The 17,645-nt window shown below is 37.9% G+C and overlaps 2 protein-coding genes across 2 annotated transcripts in view; both read right to left on the bottom strand.

Moving 5' to 3' along the window:
- Positions 1-278: 278 nt before the first annotated feature.
- The window catches only part of LOC147624285 (plasmodesmata-located protein 5-like), a 98,536-nt gene continuing 81,169 nt past the window's right edge, over positions 279-17,645 (bottom strand). Inside the window, exon 2 of the mRNA XM_086819258.1 lies at positions 279-518. The gene's annotated coding sequence lies outside the window, so the exon portion shown is untranslated. The remainder of the gene's footprint in view (positions 519-17,645) is intronic.
- LOC147624286 (antimicrobial ginkbilobin-2-like protein) lies at positions 539-1,642 on the bottom strand. The gene has a single exon (XM_086819257.1). The coding sequence runs from the start codon at positions 1,546-1,548 to the stop codon at positions 823-825; it is 726 nt and encodes a 241-aa protein (XP_086675383.1). The 5' UTR covers positions 1,549-1,642; the 3' UTR covers positions 539-822.

Here is a 17,645-nt window from a genome sequence, read left to right as displayed (position 1 = left end):
AAAATCCTAAATTTTCAAATTAACACAAATGTATGGAGGAAAAGGGGAGTAACACACATATACACACATGCACACACACGCACACACATAGAGCATCTACATTTTCTAGGCTATTGTGAGCATCTTGTCTTCACCTCACTTGCTTTGACATGGAAAATCCTAAGTTTTTCAAATTACACAAATGTATTAAGATAGAGAGGGGAGCAAGGATTGAGGGAGAGGAGTGATGTTGTAGGGAAGAGAGAGAGAGAGAGAGTCACAGAGGTGTGACAAACTCGAAAGGAAAAGAATTTCTTCTAAATCAAAAACAACATTTTTTCTTGGAAATGTTTAGATCTTACATTTCAATAACAAGCATAATTACAAGAATATTATGTGGGTTTAAAAAGAGGACAACACTCCTTGCATCAGCATTGATGACTGGTTTTTTTAAATTGCTGCATTTGTCTGACTGAGGAAGACATTAAGTGGTGCAGGTGTAGATGTAGTCCTGCCGCTGTTATTATATTTCTTCAAACCTCATCAGCATGGATGATGATTGGTTTTTTTTTTCATCGCAGTTGTCTGACTTAGGAAAACATTACGTGGTGCAGATATAGATGTAGTCACGCCGCTGTTATTATATTTCTTCAAGCCTGCACTGCTTTTAATTAAACAAGTCGTGCAGGTATGGTCCTGCGACTGTTTTTATATTTATTCAAACCATTATATTATCTAAAATGCATCGGAATTCTAGGAGGAGCACTAGGTCATGGCAAGAGCAACAAATCCGCGGAACAGGATGAGCATGAACACACTCCCAATGTGTGAGGCTATAAGAGATCAACTAGTGTTGTAAAAGGAGTAGATCTCGAAGCGGTAGTAGCAACTGACGGAGTGGACTTGAGCACCTACGGCGTCGTCGCAGTCTTGCCACGAGTTAGGGTGCGCGAAGAGGCAGTCGGAACACTCGGCCTCCGACAGGTAGCCCAGACACTGGGCCAGGGCGTAGATGCGACCGCCTGATACGTTCGCACTCACGCTTGCGCTGGCATAGCCGTCGCTCTTGGGAGCGGAAGTGGTCACTTTGCTCAACAGCTGCTTGATGTTGCTCTGGAAGGCGGAGCTGTTGTCCTTTTGCGTGTTGCACAGCTCCACTACTATGCTCGACTCTTCTGTGACGAAAGAATAGTTCTCGTACCTCAGAAAGCAGCCGTCCAGCTGAACTCTCGAGCCAATTGCGTTCGGGCAGCTGTCGAGGGCTGTTTGGACAGCGTCGCCTACACACTGCGAGCAGACGTCCGGCGACACGTCCCCTCTACACTGGTACACCCCGTTCACCTTGTCCACCCCGGTGCCATAGCTGCTGCTATAGTATTTCGCAGAGGAGGCCTCTTGTTTTAGAGCAGCCAGCACTGTACTCAAGTCTGTGCTGAACACACTGCCATTGGAATAGTTCTCTGTGTTGCACAAAATGTACACCTCAGCGGAGGGGTCAAATGCGGAACCTACCCCAAGCAGAAGCAGGAGTGAAAGCCCAACAATTGTTCCGAGCGTTATGTGATCCATGATGAGGTCCACTAGGACGATTCCTTTGGAAAGAAGCGAACAGTGCTGAATAACCTAAGCTAGCAATGCTGAATAACCTGCGCTACACAACTCCTTCTTATATAGTATATGTGATAAACAAAAAGCGACAAACAAGCACCCAAAGTGCTATTTTTCATTATTTAATTAAGCGTGCATGTTCTACCTTTATTTTAAGTTCTGCACTAAGGGTTCAAGCTTAGTGATTTTTTAATTGCAACGTTCAATTATCTTGACGGATCATCCTTGTACGGCGAATTCCAAATGTGGCTTGCATGGCACATGCCTTTTATTATGTCGTTTTCTCTCTCAGCAGTGAGCTTGTATATGCAAGAGGAGTGCTTGGGGTCTTTCTATTGGCAATGCTCTGGGTCTCTCTGCTGGTAGTGCTTGGACAGGGTGCTCAGGGTCTTTCTGGTGGTAGTGCTTGATGAAATATGGATGCCACTGATCTCTCTCTCTCTCTCTCTCTGCAGGCAGGGCCCTACACCTTAGAGGGGGCAACCTTTGTGAGGCCTTGTAAGGTTAGCTTAGGAATATAGGCATTACTTAAATAATGCCCATGATAGTGGGCATTAGTTCATTAATGCCAAGATGAAAAGTGTGAATAGCACACCAATAAAGTGTGCCATAGTTTCTAGAAAGTGCTCCATAATTTACTCCAAAAAAAGTCATAATGCTTTTACTAAATTGTAACCTTTTATAATTTGTACTCTAAATGTCACTAGTCCATAATTTCTAGGATGTGGTCCATAATCTAGTCCAAATAAAAGTCATAATGCTTTTACTAAGTTTTAACCTTTTATAATTTGCACACTAAATGTCACTGCTACATGGTGGCTTGTGGAGACTTTTGCTCATATTAAACATTTGATCTCAAGAAATTGTGCAACGTGGAAAAAGAAGTTGAGAGAGAGAGAGAGAGAGAGAGAGAGAGGGAGAGAGAGAGAGAGTCGAGCATTCAGCTTTCAAGCTCTTGAGTTCTTATCTACAATGAATGGTAAAACAATTTATAATGTATTTGTAGTAGGCTAATTAAAATGGTGCATCAGCATAACATAATAAGATAATCGTAAGTGTGACATCATGCACCATTGTAGGCTTCTAAATGGCTCCATTCGCATGTGGTGCAAAAATAATCATAAGTGTGACGTCATGCACCATTGTAGGCCTCTAAATGGCTCCGTTTGTATGTGGTGCAAAAATTATCATTTTAATAAAGTTTTTTACACTATTGTAAGCTTCTAAATGACTCCGTTGACATTAATAAAAAAAAGTTAAAACTTTTCAAAACATAAACAAACACAAAATGATAATCTAAGTTCAAATGATTCACCTAATATAATATAGAATTAAAAGGCTGGATAATAAAAATGTGTAATATAGTATTTTGAATCAATAATGACATTGTAATTTTAAAAAGGAAAACGTCATATAGTAATTTGAAGCAATAACCACATTGTAAAAAGGAAAATGTTATTAGTTAATGAGCTTGTCCACTTTCGGTCTAACCTTTTAGTATAACCATGTAATGGTTTAGTGCTGCCACTTTCCATAGTTGACTCGACTTAAGGTGTCTATCAAGAAATTATCTTTTACTTTAACTTTATTTTAAAGAATTTCATATGGAAATGAGTTTGGATATGATGAAAAACATGGAATCATGAGCATATCAATGTTACATAAAAAATATTTAGGCATGCCATGGCAAACTACCTTCCTTTATCTTTTCTTAAGTTGATGAAGTTGATTGACAAACATGGAATCATGAGTATATCAATGTCATATAAAAAATATATGCCACCTAAGTATGATAAACATGGAGTCATGAGTATATCAATGTCATATAAAAAGTATATGCCACCTAAGTATGATAGGGCAAATTACCTTGCTTAAAAGTACAATGAAAGAACTAGAGTTCAACCTCATCTTCAATGAGGTCAACCCTTGCTAAAGTATCTATCTCAATGTCCATGCCTATATCCAAATCTACAAAGAGATCAATATTCCCACTACTAGAATCATCACTATGAGAGGCAATATCATCATCTCCAATAGCATGATCATCATCTCCAATGGCATGATCATCATCAATGTTTTCCAAGCTATCTCCCTCCATAGTTGAGTTGACATGCTCCTCCATATGCTCAATGTGGGTGAATGTACTATAAATGGCTCTTGAACATGGTGAGATTAGGATTATATGCCACCATCTCTTATTGTCAATTATTGGTTGATACACAACCTGAACATGGTGAGATTGGGATTATATGCCACCATCTCTTATTGTCAATTATTGGTTGATACACAACCTATTCAAGCACAAAGATACATCATACAAAAAAATTACATCTCTACTATCTGTAAATGCAGATATTGTAATTACCAATAATTATATGTACCTATTCACAATGTTGTGGTAACACTAGAGTCACATCCTTTCCTTGCCAAAACTTTGTAGAGTCAATGGTCACAAAGCCACTTGCATGACCCTTGATTGTTGCATTAGAACTTATTTCCACCACATCCTTAAACCACTTGACATCCAAAATATATACAAAGAAGCTTGGAAAGTCAAGTTTAATGATATTTTGGATTAATCCACAATAATAATGCATGGCTCCATTGGCTCCCTCAAAGCTTGCAATTACCCCACAATCTTGGGTGTTCCACTTCTCATCAATCCTTTGTGTGCGAAAATGTTTACCCTCCGACCACAAAGCATTAAACATTGTGCACTATACACCAAGACAAAAAAAATTATAAATACCTCAAAATAAATTTTTGCAAGTTTAACATACTAAAATATGATTGAGAACATAAGTTTGTTTACCTTTTTGAAGCATCCTCAAGTATACTCCCACTCCTCCAATGTGATATGCATGTTTTCGTCTTGTGTCACTCTCTCCATATAGCCAATCTACATCAAGATCCTTGTTGGGAAGTGATCGTATAGGTGCGCGGGGTATGGCACACTACGTCCATGGCACTTACGGAATGCTGACCTTTCACTTTGTCTTCTTGCCTTTTTATCCTCATACTTTGCCACCCACCTTCTCATCACATCACTATTAAGCACACCAAAGGTATTAAGCTTACTATGCATCTCTATATCCATGACTTTGGTCTTTCCCTTTCCTTGAGGAACATGAGAGATCATCCTCAAGTCTTCTTCATTGCTCTGTAGGTGAGGGAGAGAGGGATTCACTTCGGCAAGTTATTCTGAGATATAAACAAGTGATTCTTGTACCAACCAACCCTCAGCCATACTACCTTCTGGCTTTGCATTTTGCCTTACAAAATCCTTCATCAAGGTCTTCGTGAAACGCGCAAGAAAGAACATCCATCGAGCATGCATAGTGCCACATATGGCAATCTGAACAATTAAATGAACCATAAGATGTAGTTGGCTTTTGAGAATTTTTCGTGGGAATTGACCGTGGGAATGTCTCCTCCACCAAACAAACCACCTCCACCTCCATGACCCTTGCATAGTCAAGTGTACATGGATTGATTTCCTTTGAGCTCACATATCTACAATGAGAAACAATAAACAAATCATTTCGAGGAAAACGCGTATAGAAAATTGGCTATGAGGGTTTGGGATACAAACCTCACAAGCTCCCCTATAAATTGTCTCTCGCACATTGTAGGATGCACAATTGGAAATGCTTGTAGGAAGAAATAAAGTATAAACATGTATATACCATGATTAGATACATCATGATTGAACAAGTTAAATATATACAATATCAATGTTTCACTTTACTTAAAGCATCTTGTGCCAATCGTGGGACTTCAAGCCATATAATTGCTCAACACCTCTCTTCTTTGTCTTTGTGAAGGCACCTTTTAAACACCTCATGCACCCGGTTGGAGTACAGAATGTAGTAATGGCATCTTTCACTAACTTCTCCTCCTTCTTTATCAATATCCAAGGTCCTCGAGGTAGAATTGTCTTCCCATTTGGTCCCTCTCATGGCCAAGCTCTTTGCATCCTCTCTATGCTTTGTAGATCCTCTCTTACAAGCAAGGAGTCCCGTGTTCCTCTCAAGTGCTCCCAAATGTTAGAGCCGGCATTCTTGAAGATGTGCATTGGATCAAGAAGATGGTTGATTTTGAGGCTCGTCCAATATGGTAGGCGAAAGAAGATAGAGTACCCTATCAAATAACAACAAATATTAAGAGGATTATCTTTTCAAATAGCTTATGCATCCAAGCCCACAATTATGTTCGAGAGACTCTAAACCCATCCAGGCCACAATTATTTTCTTTTCTATACCCATATAGACAAGAAAAGAGCTTATGTATTACTTACCTCATCAACTTAAGTTCCCAAAATAGATTTGTTCAAGTTAACACCTCACACATATGCTTCAAAGTCCATATTTTTTTTTCCAGGGGACTCTATACCCATAATCATATTCTTCTTTTGTTGGGTCACACCCACTCTTTAAAAATAATTAAATAATAGATCAAATTACATTAAAGAGAAGAGTGAATTTGAAGACCAAATTAGATTAAATTAAAGAGAAGAGCTGAATATACACTTATAAAGAGTGTAATAAAGGAGGATTTCCCTCCCAATGCAAAGTGAGAAGCTCCTCACTTGTGTAGTCTTGAAGCACTTGTTGATGCTTCTTATTAATATGCACGTGGATGCTTCCTCAGAAAGCTCAGTGTGTCACTACAACAGAATGAGGGTTTAGCAGTGAAAATAGGAGTGCTTTTATAACTAGAAGGGTACGGAGATGTCGGTCCCATTTTGCTGCTAAAAAAGCTGCTATTTATGTTGTTGAGTAGCGAATGAATTGCATAGTAAAAAAAGTTGGGACAGACTAGGGAGTCTACACAGAACTCCCCAGTCTACCCTAGCTCTTTTTTTCTAATGTAGACACAATAAAACTAACACAACTTCATGTCCTACTTATTGTCTCATGGACAAGTGTAATGTAAAACTTGACAAATATTAAAAAAAAGGACAATTTCAATTCATGGTTTTAGGAGTGTTGAAATTCAATTACAATACTTGGCGGAATCACATAAGTGTATGATTCCAAAAAGCTCATATACAAGATAAAGCGTAATGAAAATCTATGGAGCTAAGGACTACATTGAGGGGGTCTACATTCCATGCATTGTGATTATTATTATTCCTTGCAGCTCCACCCCCTTTGCTTCTCACATTTCCATTGCTTCTTGCTGCTTGGACATTTAAACCACCGTTTCTAGTAACATGATCCTAAAACACAATAAAACTAGTACAAGTGAAAATCAGTTTTGCAAAAACAAAGAGGTTTAATGTTTAGAAATGTACCTACTTGCCATGCTTGCCAAGCATGTCCTCGAGTAATAACAATATATCCTTTGTCTTGCACCCTTTCAAATAGAGCTTTCAAACCTCGTTTTGTAATGCAAAATCGTATTCATCTCATGTAGGGGGTCCAATGCTTCAAGCTATAGACATACAAACAAATAAACATTACAAGTATGTTGTTATTTAAGATAACCTTCTTTAAGATAACCATCTATGCAAGAAAAAACATAAATACTTAAAACTCTTATGCATACTCCAATGCATGAGGCTTACACATATGGCCTTATGCATATAACCTTATGCATATGGCTAATGCATAAGGCTACCGGCTTGCCTAGGTAGCTATCGGCATGCATTGGAAGCTACTGGCATACCTAGGTTGCTACCGGCATGCATTGGAAGCTATTGGCATGCCCAGGTTGCTATCGGCATGCCTAGGTAGTACCAGCATGCATTGGAAGCTATTGGCATGCCTAGGTAGCTACCTAGGTAGCTACCAGCATGTCTAGGTAGCTACTGACATGCATTGGAAGCTACCGGTATGCCTAGGTTACTACTGGCATGCATTGGAAGCTATCGGCATGCCTAGGTAGCTTTCACCATGCATTGGAAGCTACTGGCATGCCTAGGTAGCTACCCGCATGCCTAGGTTGCTACCGACATGCATTGGAATCTATCGGCATGATTATGTAGATACCAGCATGTATTGGTAGCTACTGGCATGCATAGGAAGCTATCGGCATGCATTAGAAGCTACTGTCATGCCTAAGAAGCATACCGCATGCATTGGAAGATTCCGGCATGCATAGGTAGCTACTGGCATGCATAGGAAGCCATCGACATGCCTAGGCCACTACCAGTATGCGTGGGTAGCTACTGGCATGCATTGGAAGCTACCGGCATGCCTAGGTAGCTATCGGCATGCATTGGAAGCTATTGGCATGCCTAGGTAGCTACCGGCATGCATTAGAAGCTACTGGCATACGTAGGCTACTGGAATGCATTGGAAACTACTGGCATGCCTAGGTTGCTATCGGTATGCCTAGGTAGCTACCGGCATGCATTGGAAGCTACCGGCATGCATTGGAAGCTACCGGCGTGCATAGGCTAAGGCATATGGCCATCTCTTGAGAGAAGTATAGTTCTCTAAAGGCTATCCATAGAGTATGGAAAAAATAACAAACCCCAATCTTAAAACCCTAAACTTACAGACCGGCCAACCTACAAAATCAAACCAAATTAAGAAAAAAAAGTATTAACAAACCCTAATCTTAAAAGCCCTAAAACTTATAAGCCCTATAAACATGTAAAAGCATGAAAGAAGAAACATACAAGAAAGCGATCTCTTGTGAGGCTTGTAAGTGTGAAAACCTAAAAAATTAAACCAAGTTAAGAAAAAAAAGTATTAAAAAAATTCAAGATCTCTTACCATATGAAGCTTTAATAATGGATAGATCTTAATTCGGGAGGAAGAAGAAGGAAAAATACTCGTAATGGTTAAGCTTCAATAAGAAGGAAAAAAGAAGAAAATAAAAACTTAAAAGAGAGGAAAGAGAAAGAAAATACTCGTAAGAAAGCTTTCATGGTGGAAAGCTTGTTTGCATAGGAGATAAAGGAAAAGAGTAGACATATTGCTTGATCTTGAGGAGGATAGGGTAGGAGAGGGAAGTGATAGATAAGGCATAAACCTGCAAAAAACTCAAAAAGAAGCGGCAAAAAAGCGCGATAGTTTTTTAGTATAGCAGCGTTTTTTTGTTGCTATAGACGCTGTTGAGCATCTGCTGCTGAGCAGCAGCAGGAAAATGCTGCGGAGTAGCGACAAATCGTTGCTCAGCATCATGTAAACCCTCGATATTTTCCTTCTAAAAACGTTGCTGTGCTCCGGATGTGTTGTAGTGTGTGCCTCCACTCCTCTAGTGAGTAATCACTAGGCTTCTCTGAGTTAGACTTGGCTGCTCTCATAATCTTTGCTCTCTTATTAGAGAGCTTCATATACAAGAAGTCAAGGTTCGAATGTGAATTGGAAACTTAGTTTTAGGCACATCAATAACATATTATTTTTACAATTCATCTTGGGATTTCTAGTTTTTAAAAGAGTTTGTGATCTCTAGGTTCACAAAAGTACATGTATTTGGTTCATGACCTGCTTCCCTATAATATCTATGACGAGTGATCCATCCACATCTCTGCCATATGGTAGCTCACATGGATCATATGGCAGCATTGCTCTGCCAAAACAAAAGAGCCCTGCTCCCCCGCCACTACTACATCTAGTAGACACCCACACTCTCTACATCGATGTGGTGAAGATGGATGTTAGGGAGCGGAGGGGGGTTGGTGTGGGTATACTATATTACAATGTAGACTCATCACATCCATAGCATGATGGGCTTGCATCACTTCTAGCCAAATGGAGTAGACTTGCAAGATGGTATGTTCGCTAAGGATGCATGAAGAGACTAACTCAATGCACAAACACATAAATAGGCATAAAACATATAATGGAAAAAAACATACTTCTATATACAAAAATTATGTCCATGCTTGCTGCCCATAACATTGATTGATAATGGTGAGGAGGTTTTCGATGTCTAGGTCGTGTGAAGAGGGTCCCTCAAAATTAAAGTTTTAGGAGGAGAAGCCAACACAACACATACAATTATGTATATGAGGCATGATTAGAGTAAACATGAGAGCTTCATGCATAGAAGCCTTATGCAAAGAGCTTCATACTATACATAAGGCTATAGAAAATATCCTTATGCATAGGAGCCTCATGCAATATCTATTTATGCATGCGCATCAATAAAAGGCTTCTATGCATAGAATCTCATGCATAAAAGGGTTCTATATATGTATAAGAGCTCTCTTTATGCATACATAGAGCATGCATACTAACTATAAACCCCAACACCCAAGTATAAAAACAAGAAAAGCATAAATATCAAAAGATCGTGTTCATGTGTAGGAGATTTACCTCGAGTGGTTGAGAAGAGCTAGGCTCAAAAAAGGTGAAACGTAAAATACATGAGATCAATGAAAAGACTATGGTTTAGGCTATGTATATGCACAAGCCTTATGCTTAAGAGCTTATGCAAAAGCCTTATACAGGAGCCTATATGAGCCTATGAGGTATATGCATAAGAAGATAAAACTATGCGGAAATAAAAGAAGCGACAAAAAAGTGGGATATTTTTATAGTATAGCAACGTTTTTTTGTTGCTAGACGCTGCTGTGAGCATTGATTTTTTGCTGCTTGAGCAGTAGGAAAATGCTACGGAGTAGTGACAAATCGTTGCTCAGCATCGTGTAAACCCTTGATATTTTCCTTCTGAAAATGTTGTTGTGCTCTCGATGTGTTGTAGTGTGTGCCTTTACTCCTCTAGTGAGTAATCACTAGGCTTCTCTGAGTTAGACTTGGTTGCTCTCATAATCTTTGCTCTCTTGCATTTGATCTAGACATCTCCTTAGATCCTACATTTTTGGAGATAGAAGTAGATGACATGAATTTCCCCCAACTAACACAGAATTGATCAAATTTTGATTGTATTCTAGATAGTTTCGTGCTACTAATCCCAGTCAGAAATGTGTCTGCATAACTCCCAAAATGTCTTCCAAGGCCAAATTCAAATACTTGACCCAAAACTTCTTAGAACCTTTCAGTTCTCCTTTGCTAACAACTGACACTAGTCTCTCCTCTAGGTCTAGCAAACCTCAATCTCTCAACCCCAAATCCATGTTAATAAACACTTCTTATTCTTCGTGGATCTTCTGCCTTACATCAATTTGACTACTCTTGCAGGATACTGATTCGCTTAACTGAGACATAACCAACCAGCTTAGATGCCTTATCTCAATCAGGTAAGGTTTCTTGCTTTTCCACCAACTCTCCTTGACCCTTAGGCTGATTTGCTTTCATAGAGATATGACACCAAAGACTCTTTACTGACCGCAATTGACTCATAGTAGACTCATAGAGATATGACACCAAAGACTCTTTACTGACCGCAATTGACTCATAGTAGAGTCACAGAGATATGACACCAAAGACTCTTTACTGACCGCAATCGACTCATAGTAGACTCAATAAAATGATTTGTAACAAAGATGATAGCTGACCCAACTGGATCAGAATTACTTAGCTTTGAGTCCTCTAACACCTCTAGACCCTCTGAACACTCAAACCACACAAGAGTTCATCCTAAAGACATTCAGCTGATTATAAACCCAAGGATGCATTGGTCAATAGTCATACGGTTCGGTTTGTAGGCTGAACACTCAAACCACACAAGAGTTCATCCCAAAGACATCTTATTTGACTCTCTTGTCCACAATGCATCCTCTTCTTTGGATTATCCAATTTCACATGTGCTGCACTGAATTTCACTTATTCACCCTTCGAAAACTATAAGACCTTTGTCTGTAGGTTCTTCTCACTATAGCCGCTTCATAGACACTCTTCACTTTCTTTCTTCTTTTTCTATGAAGCAATGCAAGAAGAGAGCTTGAGGTCTTGCAAGCACACACACACTCACACAAACCCTAGAAGAGAACACACAAGATGAGAGACTGAAAATTATTCTTCTTCTTCTTCTCAACAAAAGGGTTCTATGAAAAGATAAGGGAAATACAACATAAGTACTAAAGTACTATGTACATGCGGTCCATAATGTGAACACACTAAGTGAGTGAGCTCAAAAGATAAGTATGCCATAACCTCGGGGGGTGCACCTCAAAAAATGTAAGTCTACCACGTGCGATCATTAGGTGGGGTTTTTTTAATCCAAAATATTGGGTAAATTTACAAAAATACAATTACAAGAGGGGTATTTTAATTGTACTTTGGAAAAAAACCCGTAAGTCTATAAAGAAAAAGGGGTAGTTTTATTAGCTCAAAATTCACAGATAAGGGGTTTTTTAAATACCCCTTGAACGCACGTCGTAGGAGGGGCTTCCATATAGTGCACCCCCCGAGGCCATAACTCAGTGGTGGACTAGTAGCTGGTGTAGTCGAGCTATAGAATCACTCGAAAAGATCTATCATGTTAGCATCCTACCAAACACTCCACTGATGTAAGTGGCAAAAACAGTCACCTAGGCACATCATAAGTGTCAGCTCGTGCTGCGCTTGACATCTCAACACTCCCTCTCAAGCTCAATTCCATCTCTAGGACGCCAAGCATAGTACGAAATCTATGAAGCTTCTCTTCTCCCAGGTTTTTCATGAAATATCAGCCCTGCTCCTTGGTGCTGAAATACATGAGATCAACCTCTCTTGCTAAGACCCTCCCTCTGATGAAGTGACAGTAGACCTCTATGTGTTTGGTTCATGCATGAAAAATTTGGCTCCTTGTCAACTATATATGATAGAATTTCGTGGTGCTCATGCTAGATCAACTATGTGGAGGAGAGAGACTCACAAAATACAAGAAAATATCTTGCTTATTAAGTTGCTCAAAATACAACTAGGCTTCTTGCTCCATACAAAATGCCTTCTAGCTCCACCTTTAATTAGATGAGCTAGTGGACCTTAAGTCCTCTGCAAAATATCAAGGAACTCATTGGAGAAGTACTCTCCCCCTCCATCTAACCTTAGGCACTTCACATGCTTGAAACTATCTGCTTTTCAGTCGTCATCACTTTGAAATTTTGAAAATGAGTGAAAACTTCACTCTTGTTCTTCATGAAATACACCCACACTTTCCTCATGTGACCATCAATGAATGTTACATAAAACCTGCAGCCACCCATAGACGTAGTTTTTGCAGGACCCCATACATCTGAATGCACCACATCTAGCCTACATTCCTGCTCACATTTCTATCATTTGGAAACACATGCTTTGTCTACTTTCCAAATTGACATCCTTCACATACTTTCTACATACCATCAACTTTAAACTTAGGCATCCCTGGCACGATTTATTTAGTCTACATAGACTTCATGCACATTTACATGCCCAATTCTCTTATGCCAAATGTTTGCATATGCGCAACAACTCCTGAACCCTCTGTAAACATTGCATCTTTCACTTCAGGCATATTTACATCTACTATAAACATTTTGCCCACTCTGTTGCCTTTTGCAGCCAACCTACACTTATCTTTAAAGTCTTTGACATAACAACCATCAGGGTTAAAGCACACCTACAAACCCTGCTCAATTATCTGGCCACAACTGAAACCAGATTCTTTGTAATATTTAGAACGTGAAGTGTATTTGCAAGATACTTCACCTTACCATTATGCATAGACAATGGCACATTTCTAACATGGGTAATTGGATGAGTAGTATCATCCCCTGTTTCAATAAAACCTAGCTTTTCAAGATTTTTCATATCCTTGCGCCACTTACCACCATGAGTGTTAATGTGGTTTGAAGCACCTGAATTCACATACCATACATGATCAATGCATGCGGATACATCATTTTTTTACACAGCATTACACAAATGTTGCATAGCAACAAACAACCTTTCATTATCCTCTTTACATCGGCTAGAGGACACATAATTATTTTTCTGCACTTTTCCACTTCTCGTGTCATTTTGCTTCTTGAAGGATCCCTACCCCCTCCCCTCCATGCAACGAATTCCGGGATGCTAGCAGCGGAAGTAGCACTTCTTGCGCAGGGTAGAACCTCTCCCTTGGGGCCTCGCCCCCACGGATATCCGAACAAGAGACTAATCCCTCGGTTCTTCCAAAATCGAACCCGGAAAGACTCCCCTTGCCCAACAGACATAGGCAATTCCTCCACGGTTTTTTTTATTCTAACGTAGTCAAGCGCCTTAAGTAACCAAATTGATCCGACCAAACCCGTAAGTCACATGGTCAGATCAAGGAAGAGACTTGCACTTGGATCATAGAGACCAACACTTTTTTCCTCAATCAAGAGGCACAATCATCGTTGACTCTTTTCAACAAAGATTATCGATTTACTTCATATATAGTAACATAACAGAATTGAGTCTCATTTTAGGGATCCGTTAATCGAGCCTAACCCCATCTGTGAGATCCCACTGCCCCCTCCGCACACCGGATTCTCGGTAGTTGGCAAAACGAAAGCAGCTCCCTCATGCGCGGGGCAGGGTTTCCCACTTGGGGCCTCGCCCTCGAATGTCTGGGCACAAGACTAAGCTGGTGGTCATTCCGAAAATCGAAACCGAGAAAATTTTCCATGCTCGAAAAACGGGGACGATTCCACCATTTTTATTTTCTTAACGAATTTTTATAACGAAGTCAAGATACTGAACTAACCTTCATGTGAATAAACCATATATAAGGGAAACTATTACAGACTTAACTTGAAGGGATCAACGCTTTTTTTCTGATTGAATCAGGCACAACTGTTGTTCATTAAAGAAGTCTTCAAGCTTCTTTATTTAACTACTCGAGTTCTAAACGTATTCCTATAAATCAATTTTATTTATTAAAACTCTATTGATTCTAGCCTAAGCCCATGGGTTACCCACCGCCTAACCACTGGAATTGGTAAAACCAGACAAGTACTCACCCACCCATAATTGAATGCCTTTCTTAACTTTTGCTTTAGAATACAGATACGCACACACTCCTCTTTAAACTTTAACTTATAAAACAATCCATTGACAAGCAATTATTGGTTTTACAGATGTCATAACTCAAAATTTCCATTCAATCCTTGTTTCTCACAAAAAAAATAGTATCACTCTGGACTCTCCGTTGAGACCAACGAGATCGAGTAACAGATTACAATAAACATTGGTCCAGTAATAGATTACAATAAACATTGGTCCAGTAATAACAGATTACAATAAACATTGGTCCATCATATTATATCTTCCATGACATACACATGGGTGTCCTAAGCACCGCGAGCCTATGCATTGCCTAGTCAGAACCCTCCTGGATCCTCCTTAGGTGTCCTGGCACTTCACTCAGGAATCGCTTCGTTGGCCCTCGCCCATCGTACCGGAAGCACACCATTTTTCACCATACCAAGGCTAGTCAAGACCTGGGCAGGTTCTTGCCGCGTGAGTCGTCCTTTGAACACTCCGCGCCAGCTGTTGCAACCGAACTTCCCTTAGAAAAACACATATACCAAATGCTCCCTCCAGTATTCTGGCGCGTAAGACAGTCCTTTAAGAAAACAGGGTTTCTATGCAAGTTTTCAGTTTTGATTTTCTTTTGAATATAATGAGTATATCTTTAATCCGTATCCCAATACTTCTAGATCGCAAGTCTGAATTCCAACAGAATTTTTTGAATTCTGTAACCTTGATCCTCAGATCAGAATCAAAGGGTCTTAACTAAATTTCAGATTCGGTGGGTGATTTGAGTGAATTTTCCTGAACTGGTCATATCGTCTTTTCTTGAAACTAATGAAGGAGTTATGTCTTGGTCATCATAGACTGATTCAGGGTTTGAGTCAGGAAAGGTTCTCCCTGAACTATCTGTATCGAAGGGTAATATTTCAATTACTACTTTATTGAATTTCATTCATTGAGTATTTGCTTAACTGAATTCAAAACTAATTTATGAAGAATAATTTAATCATTTATCTAAAATTCTGACTTTGATAGTTTTTTCTGAATTTTCTCATTACCATCCTAGAGAATATGAAACGGTAGAATTTTCTCTCATAGAGTATTTACTTATTCATTTACCAATATTCATGGGATTTAAACATAAGATTAAAGATAACTCTTATTTTGATATAAAAAATCTGTATGCATCTATTTATGCATAAAATCTAACTTCTATGGAAATAACACTTTTATATAAAAGAAAATCCTTTTATGCATCTATTTATGCATAAAAATCAATTTTGATGAAAGTAACACTTTTATAAAATAAAAAAATTTCTTTTATGCATCTATTTATGTATAAAAATAAATTTTGATGAAAGTAACACTTTTATAATAAAAAAACTTTTATGCATCTATTTATGCATAAAAATCAATTTTAATGAAAGTAACACTTGTATTATTTAAAAAAAATCTTTTATGCATCTATTTTTGCATAAAAATCCATTTTGATAAAAGTAACACTTTAATAATTAAAAAAACTCTTTTATGCATCTATTTATGCATAAAAATTAATTTTGATGAAAGCAACACTTTTATAATAAAAAATTCTTTTATGCATCTATTTATGCATAAAAATCATTTTTGATGAAAGTAACACTTTTATAATAAAAAAAATCTTTTATGCATCTATTTATGCATAAAAATCAATTTTGATCAAAGTGACACTTTTATAATAAAAAATATCTTTTATGCATCTATTTATGCATAAAAATCAATTTTGATGAAAGTAACACTTTTATAATTTAAAAAAAATCTTTTATGCATCTACTTATGCATAAAAATCATTTTGATGAAAGTAACACTTTTAGAATTAAAAAAAATTATCCAATATGCATCTTTCTATGCATAGAAATTTATTCTAATGGAAATAACACTTTTATAATAAAAATACTTCTAATATGCATTTTTCTATGCATAGAATGAAAATAACACTTTTAGAATACACAAACAGTGGGGATTACTCTTTTTGAATAATAAAAGATAAAACTTATTTCACAAAATTTAAGGAAATTTTGCCATAACCTCCTTTGTATGGCTGACCATTTTTCAATTTTTTTCATTCTCAAGTTACTTAGAAATTATCCCAAATGGTTTAAAGCATTCTAAACTAATCAAATTCCACTTTTTAAAGAGAAACAATATGAAAAGTTTAATTCTAACAATTTGATTACATATCTAGGATAAAGAAAAGCTGAGTTCAAGAATGAAGAGAGGGGGAAAGCCTTTCCAACAAGGCATAACATCATTTTTCATTTTAAAGAAAATAAAAATTAGAAAAACATTAAATGGAATAAAGAAAAAGTAGGATTTCTAGCTTACATGAATTTTTGTGAGCTTTCCTTTGGCTTGTTGGTTTGAGGGATCTACTCTTGTTTGCAACAAGAGTGGCCACCAATTCTTTTGAAGAGGAAATGGCCAAAAACTAATGAATTATCAATAAATTCATTGTTTTTTGCTCTGGGGAGGAGTAGAGTAACAGTGCATAAAACACTATTAAGCTTCTACAAAGGGGGAGGTTTCTACTTATAGGAAAAAGTGAGTTGATTCTAGAATTTTCCAGATCAGTTTGGTCAATTTTTGACCATTTTTGGGTTAATTTAGTTCACTTTTTGGATCCAGTTTTGAATTAGGAGAGAGGAGAGATAAAATATCTAATTTTATTGACTTAAATTCAAAAGCAATGATGGAAAAAAGGTGCCTACTTCATGAGGGGGAATCCCCACTCTGAGGTGTTAAAAGTTCATTTTTTTAGTATTTCCTTTGGTCCTTAGTCCACTCTTCATCTTATGTGAGTATTTACTCATTTTTGGGGGATTTTCTTTATTTCTTCAATTTACCTCCTCCCTACATTCTCCTCCCTACATTTGGATTAATCTTATTGGTCCATAGGAACCTTAATTTAAAATTTTTAGAAATTTGGAGCCTTAAGATAAGGCCTTTTGAACAGATTATAATTTATTTCTAATGCACCTTCTGAAATTATTTCTGAACTTCTGTTTCAGGGGAATTTATTTTAATAAGATGAGATATTTTTCCATCCAAAAATATTTAAAAATTGAATCACCTCTCTTTAGAAGATTTTCTCTCTCTAGGCCAAAACAAGTAGAAACAAGATCTTTTATATTTCTGAAGAGGGATTTGATTAAAGGGGAAGATACTGGACTTCTTGAGAGGCTGGGGAGGAATCTTACATTC

The sequence above is a fragment of the Cibotium barometz genome, chromosome 25 (genome assembly GCF_041138505.1).
Source record: "Cibotium barometz isolate CiBa-2024 chromosome 25, ASM4113850v1, whole genome shotgun sequence".
NCBI lineage: Eukaryota > Viridiplantae > Streptophyta > Polypodiopsida > Cyatheales > Cibotiaceae > Cibotium > Cibotium barometz.
This window is presented reverse-complemented; position numbering and strand designations above follow the sequence as displayed.

Bases quoted from the DNA above. Each gene is read 5' to 3' on its own strand.
- LOC147624286 (XM_086819257.1), bottom strand. From the start codon at position 1,548: ATGGATCACATAACGCTCGGAACAATTGTTGGGCTTTCACTCCTGCTT.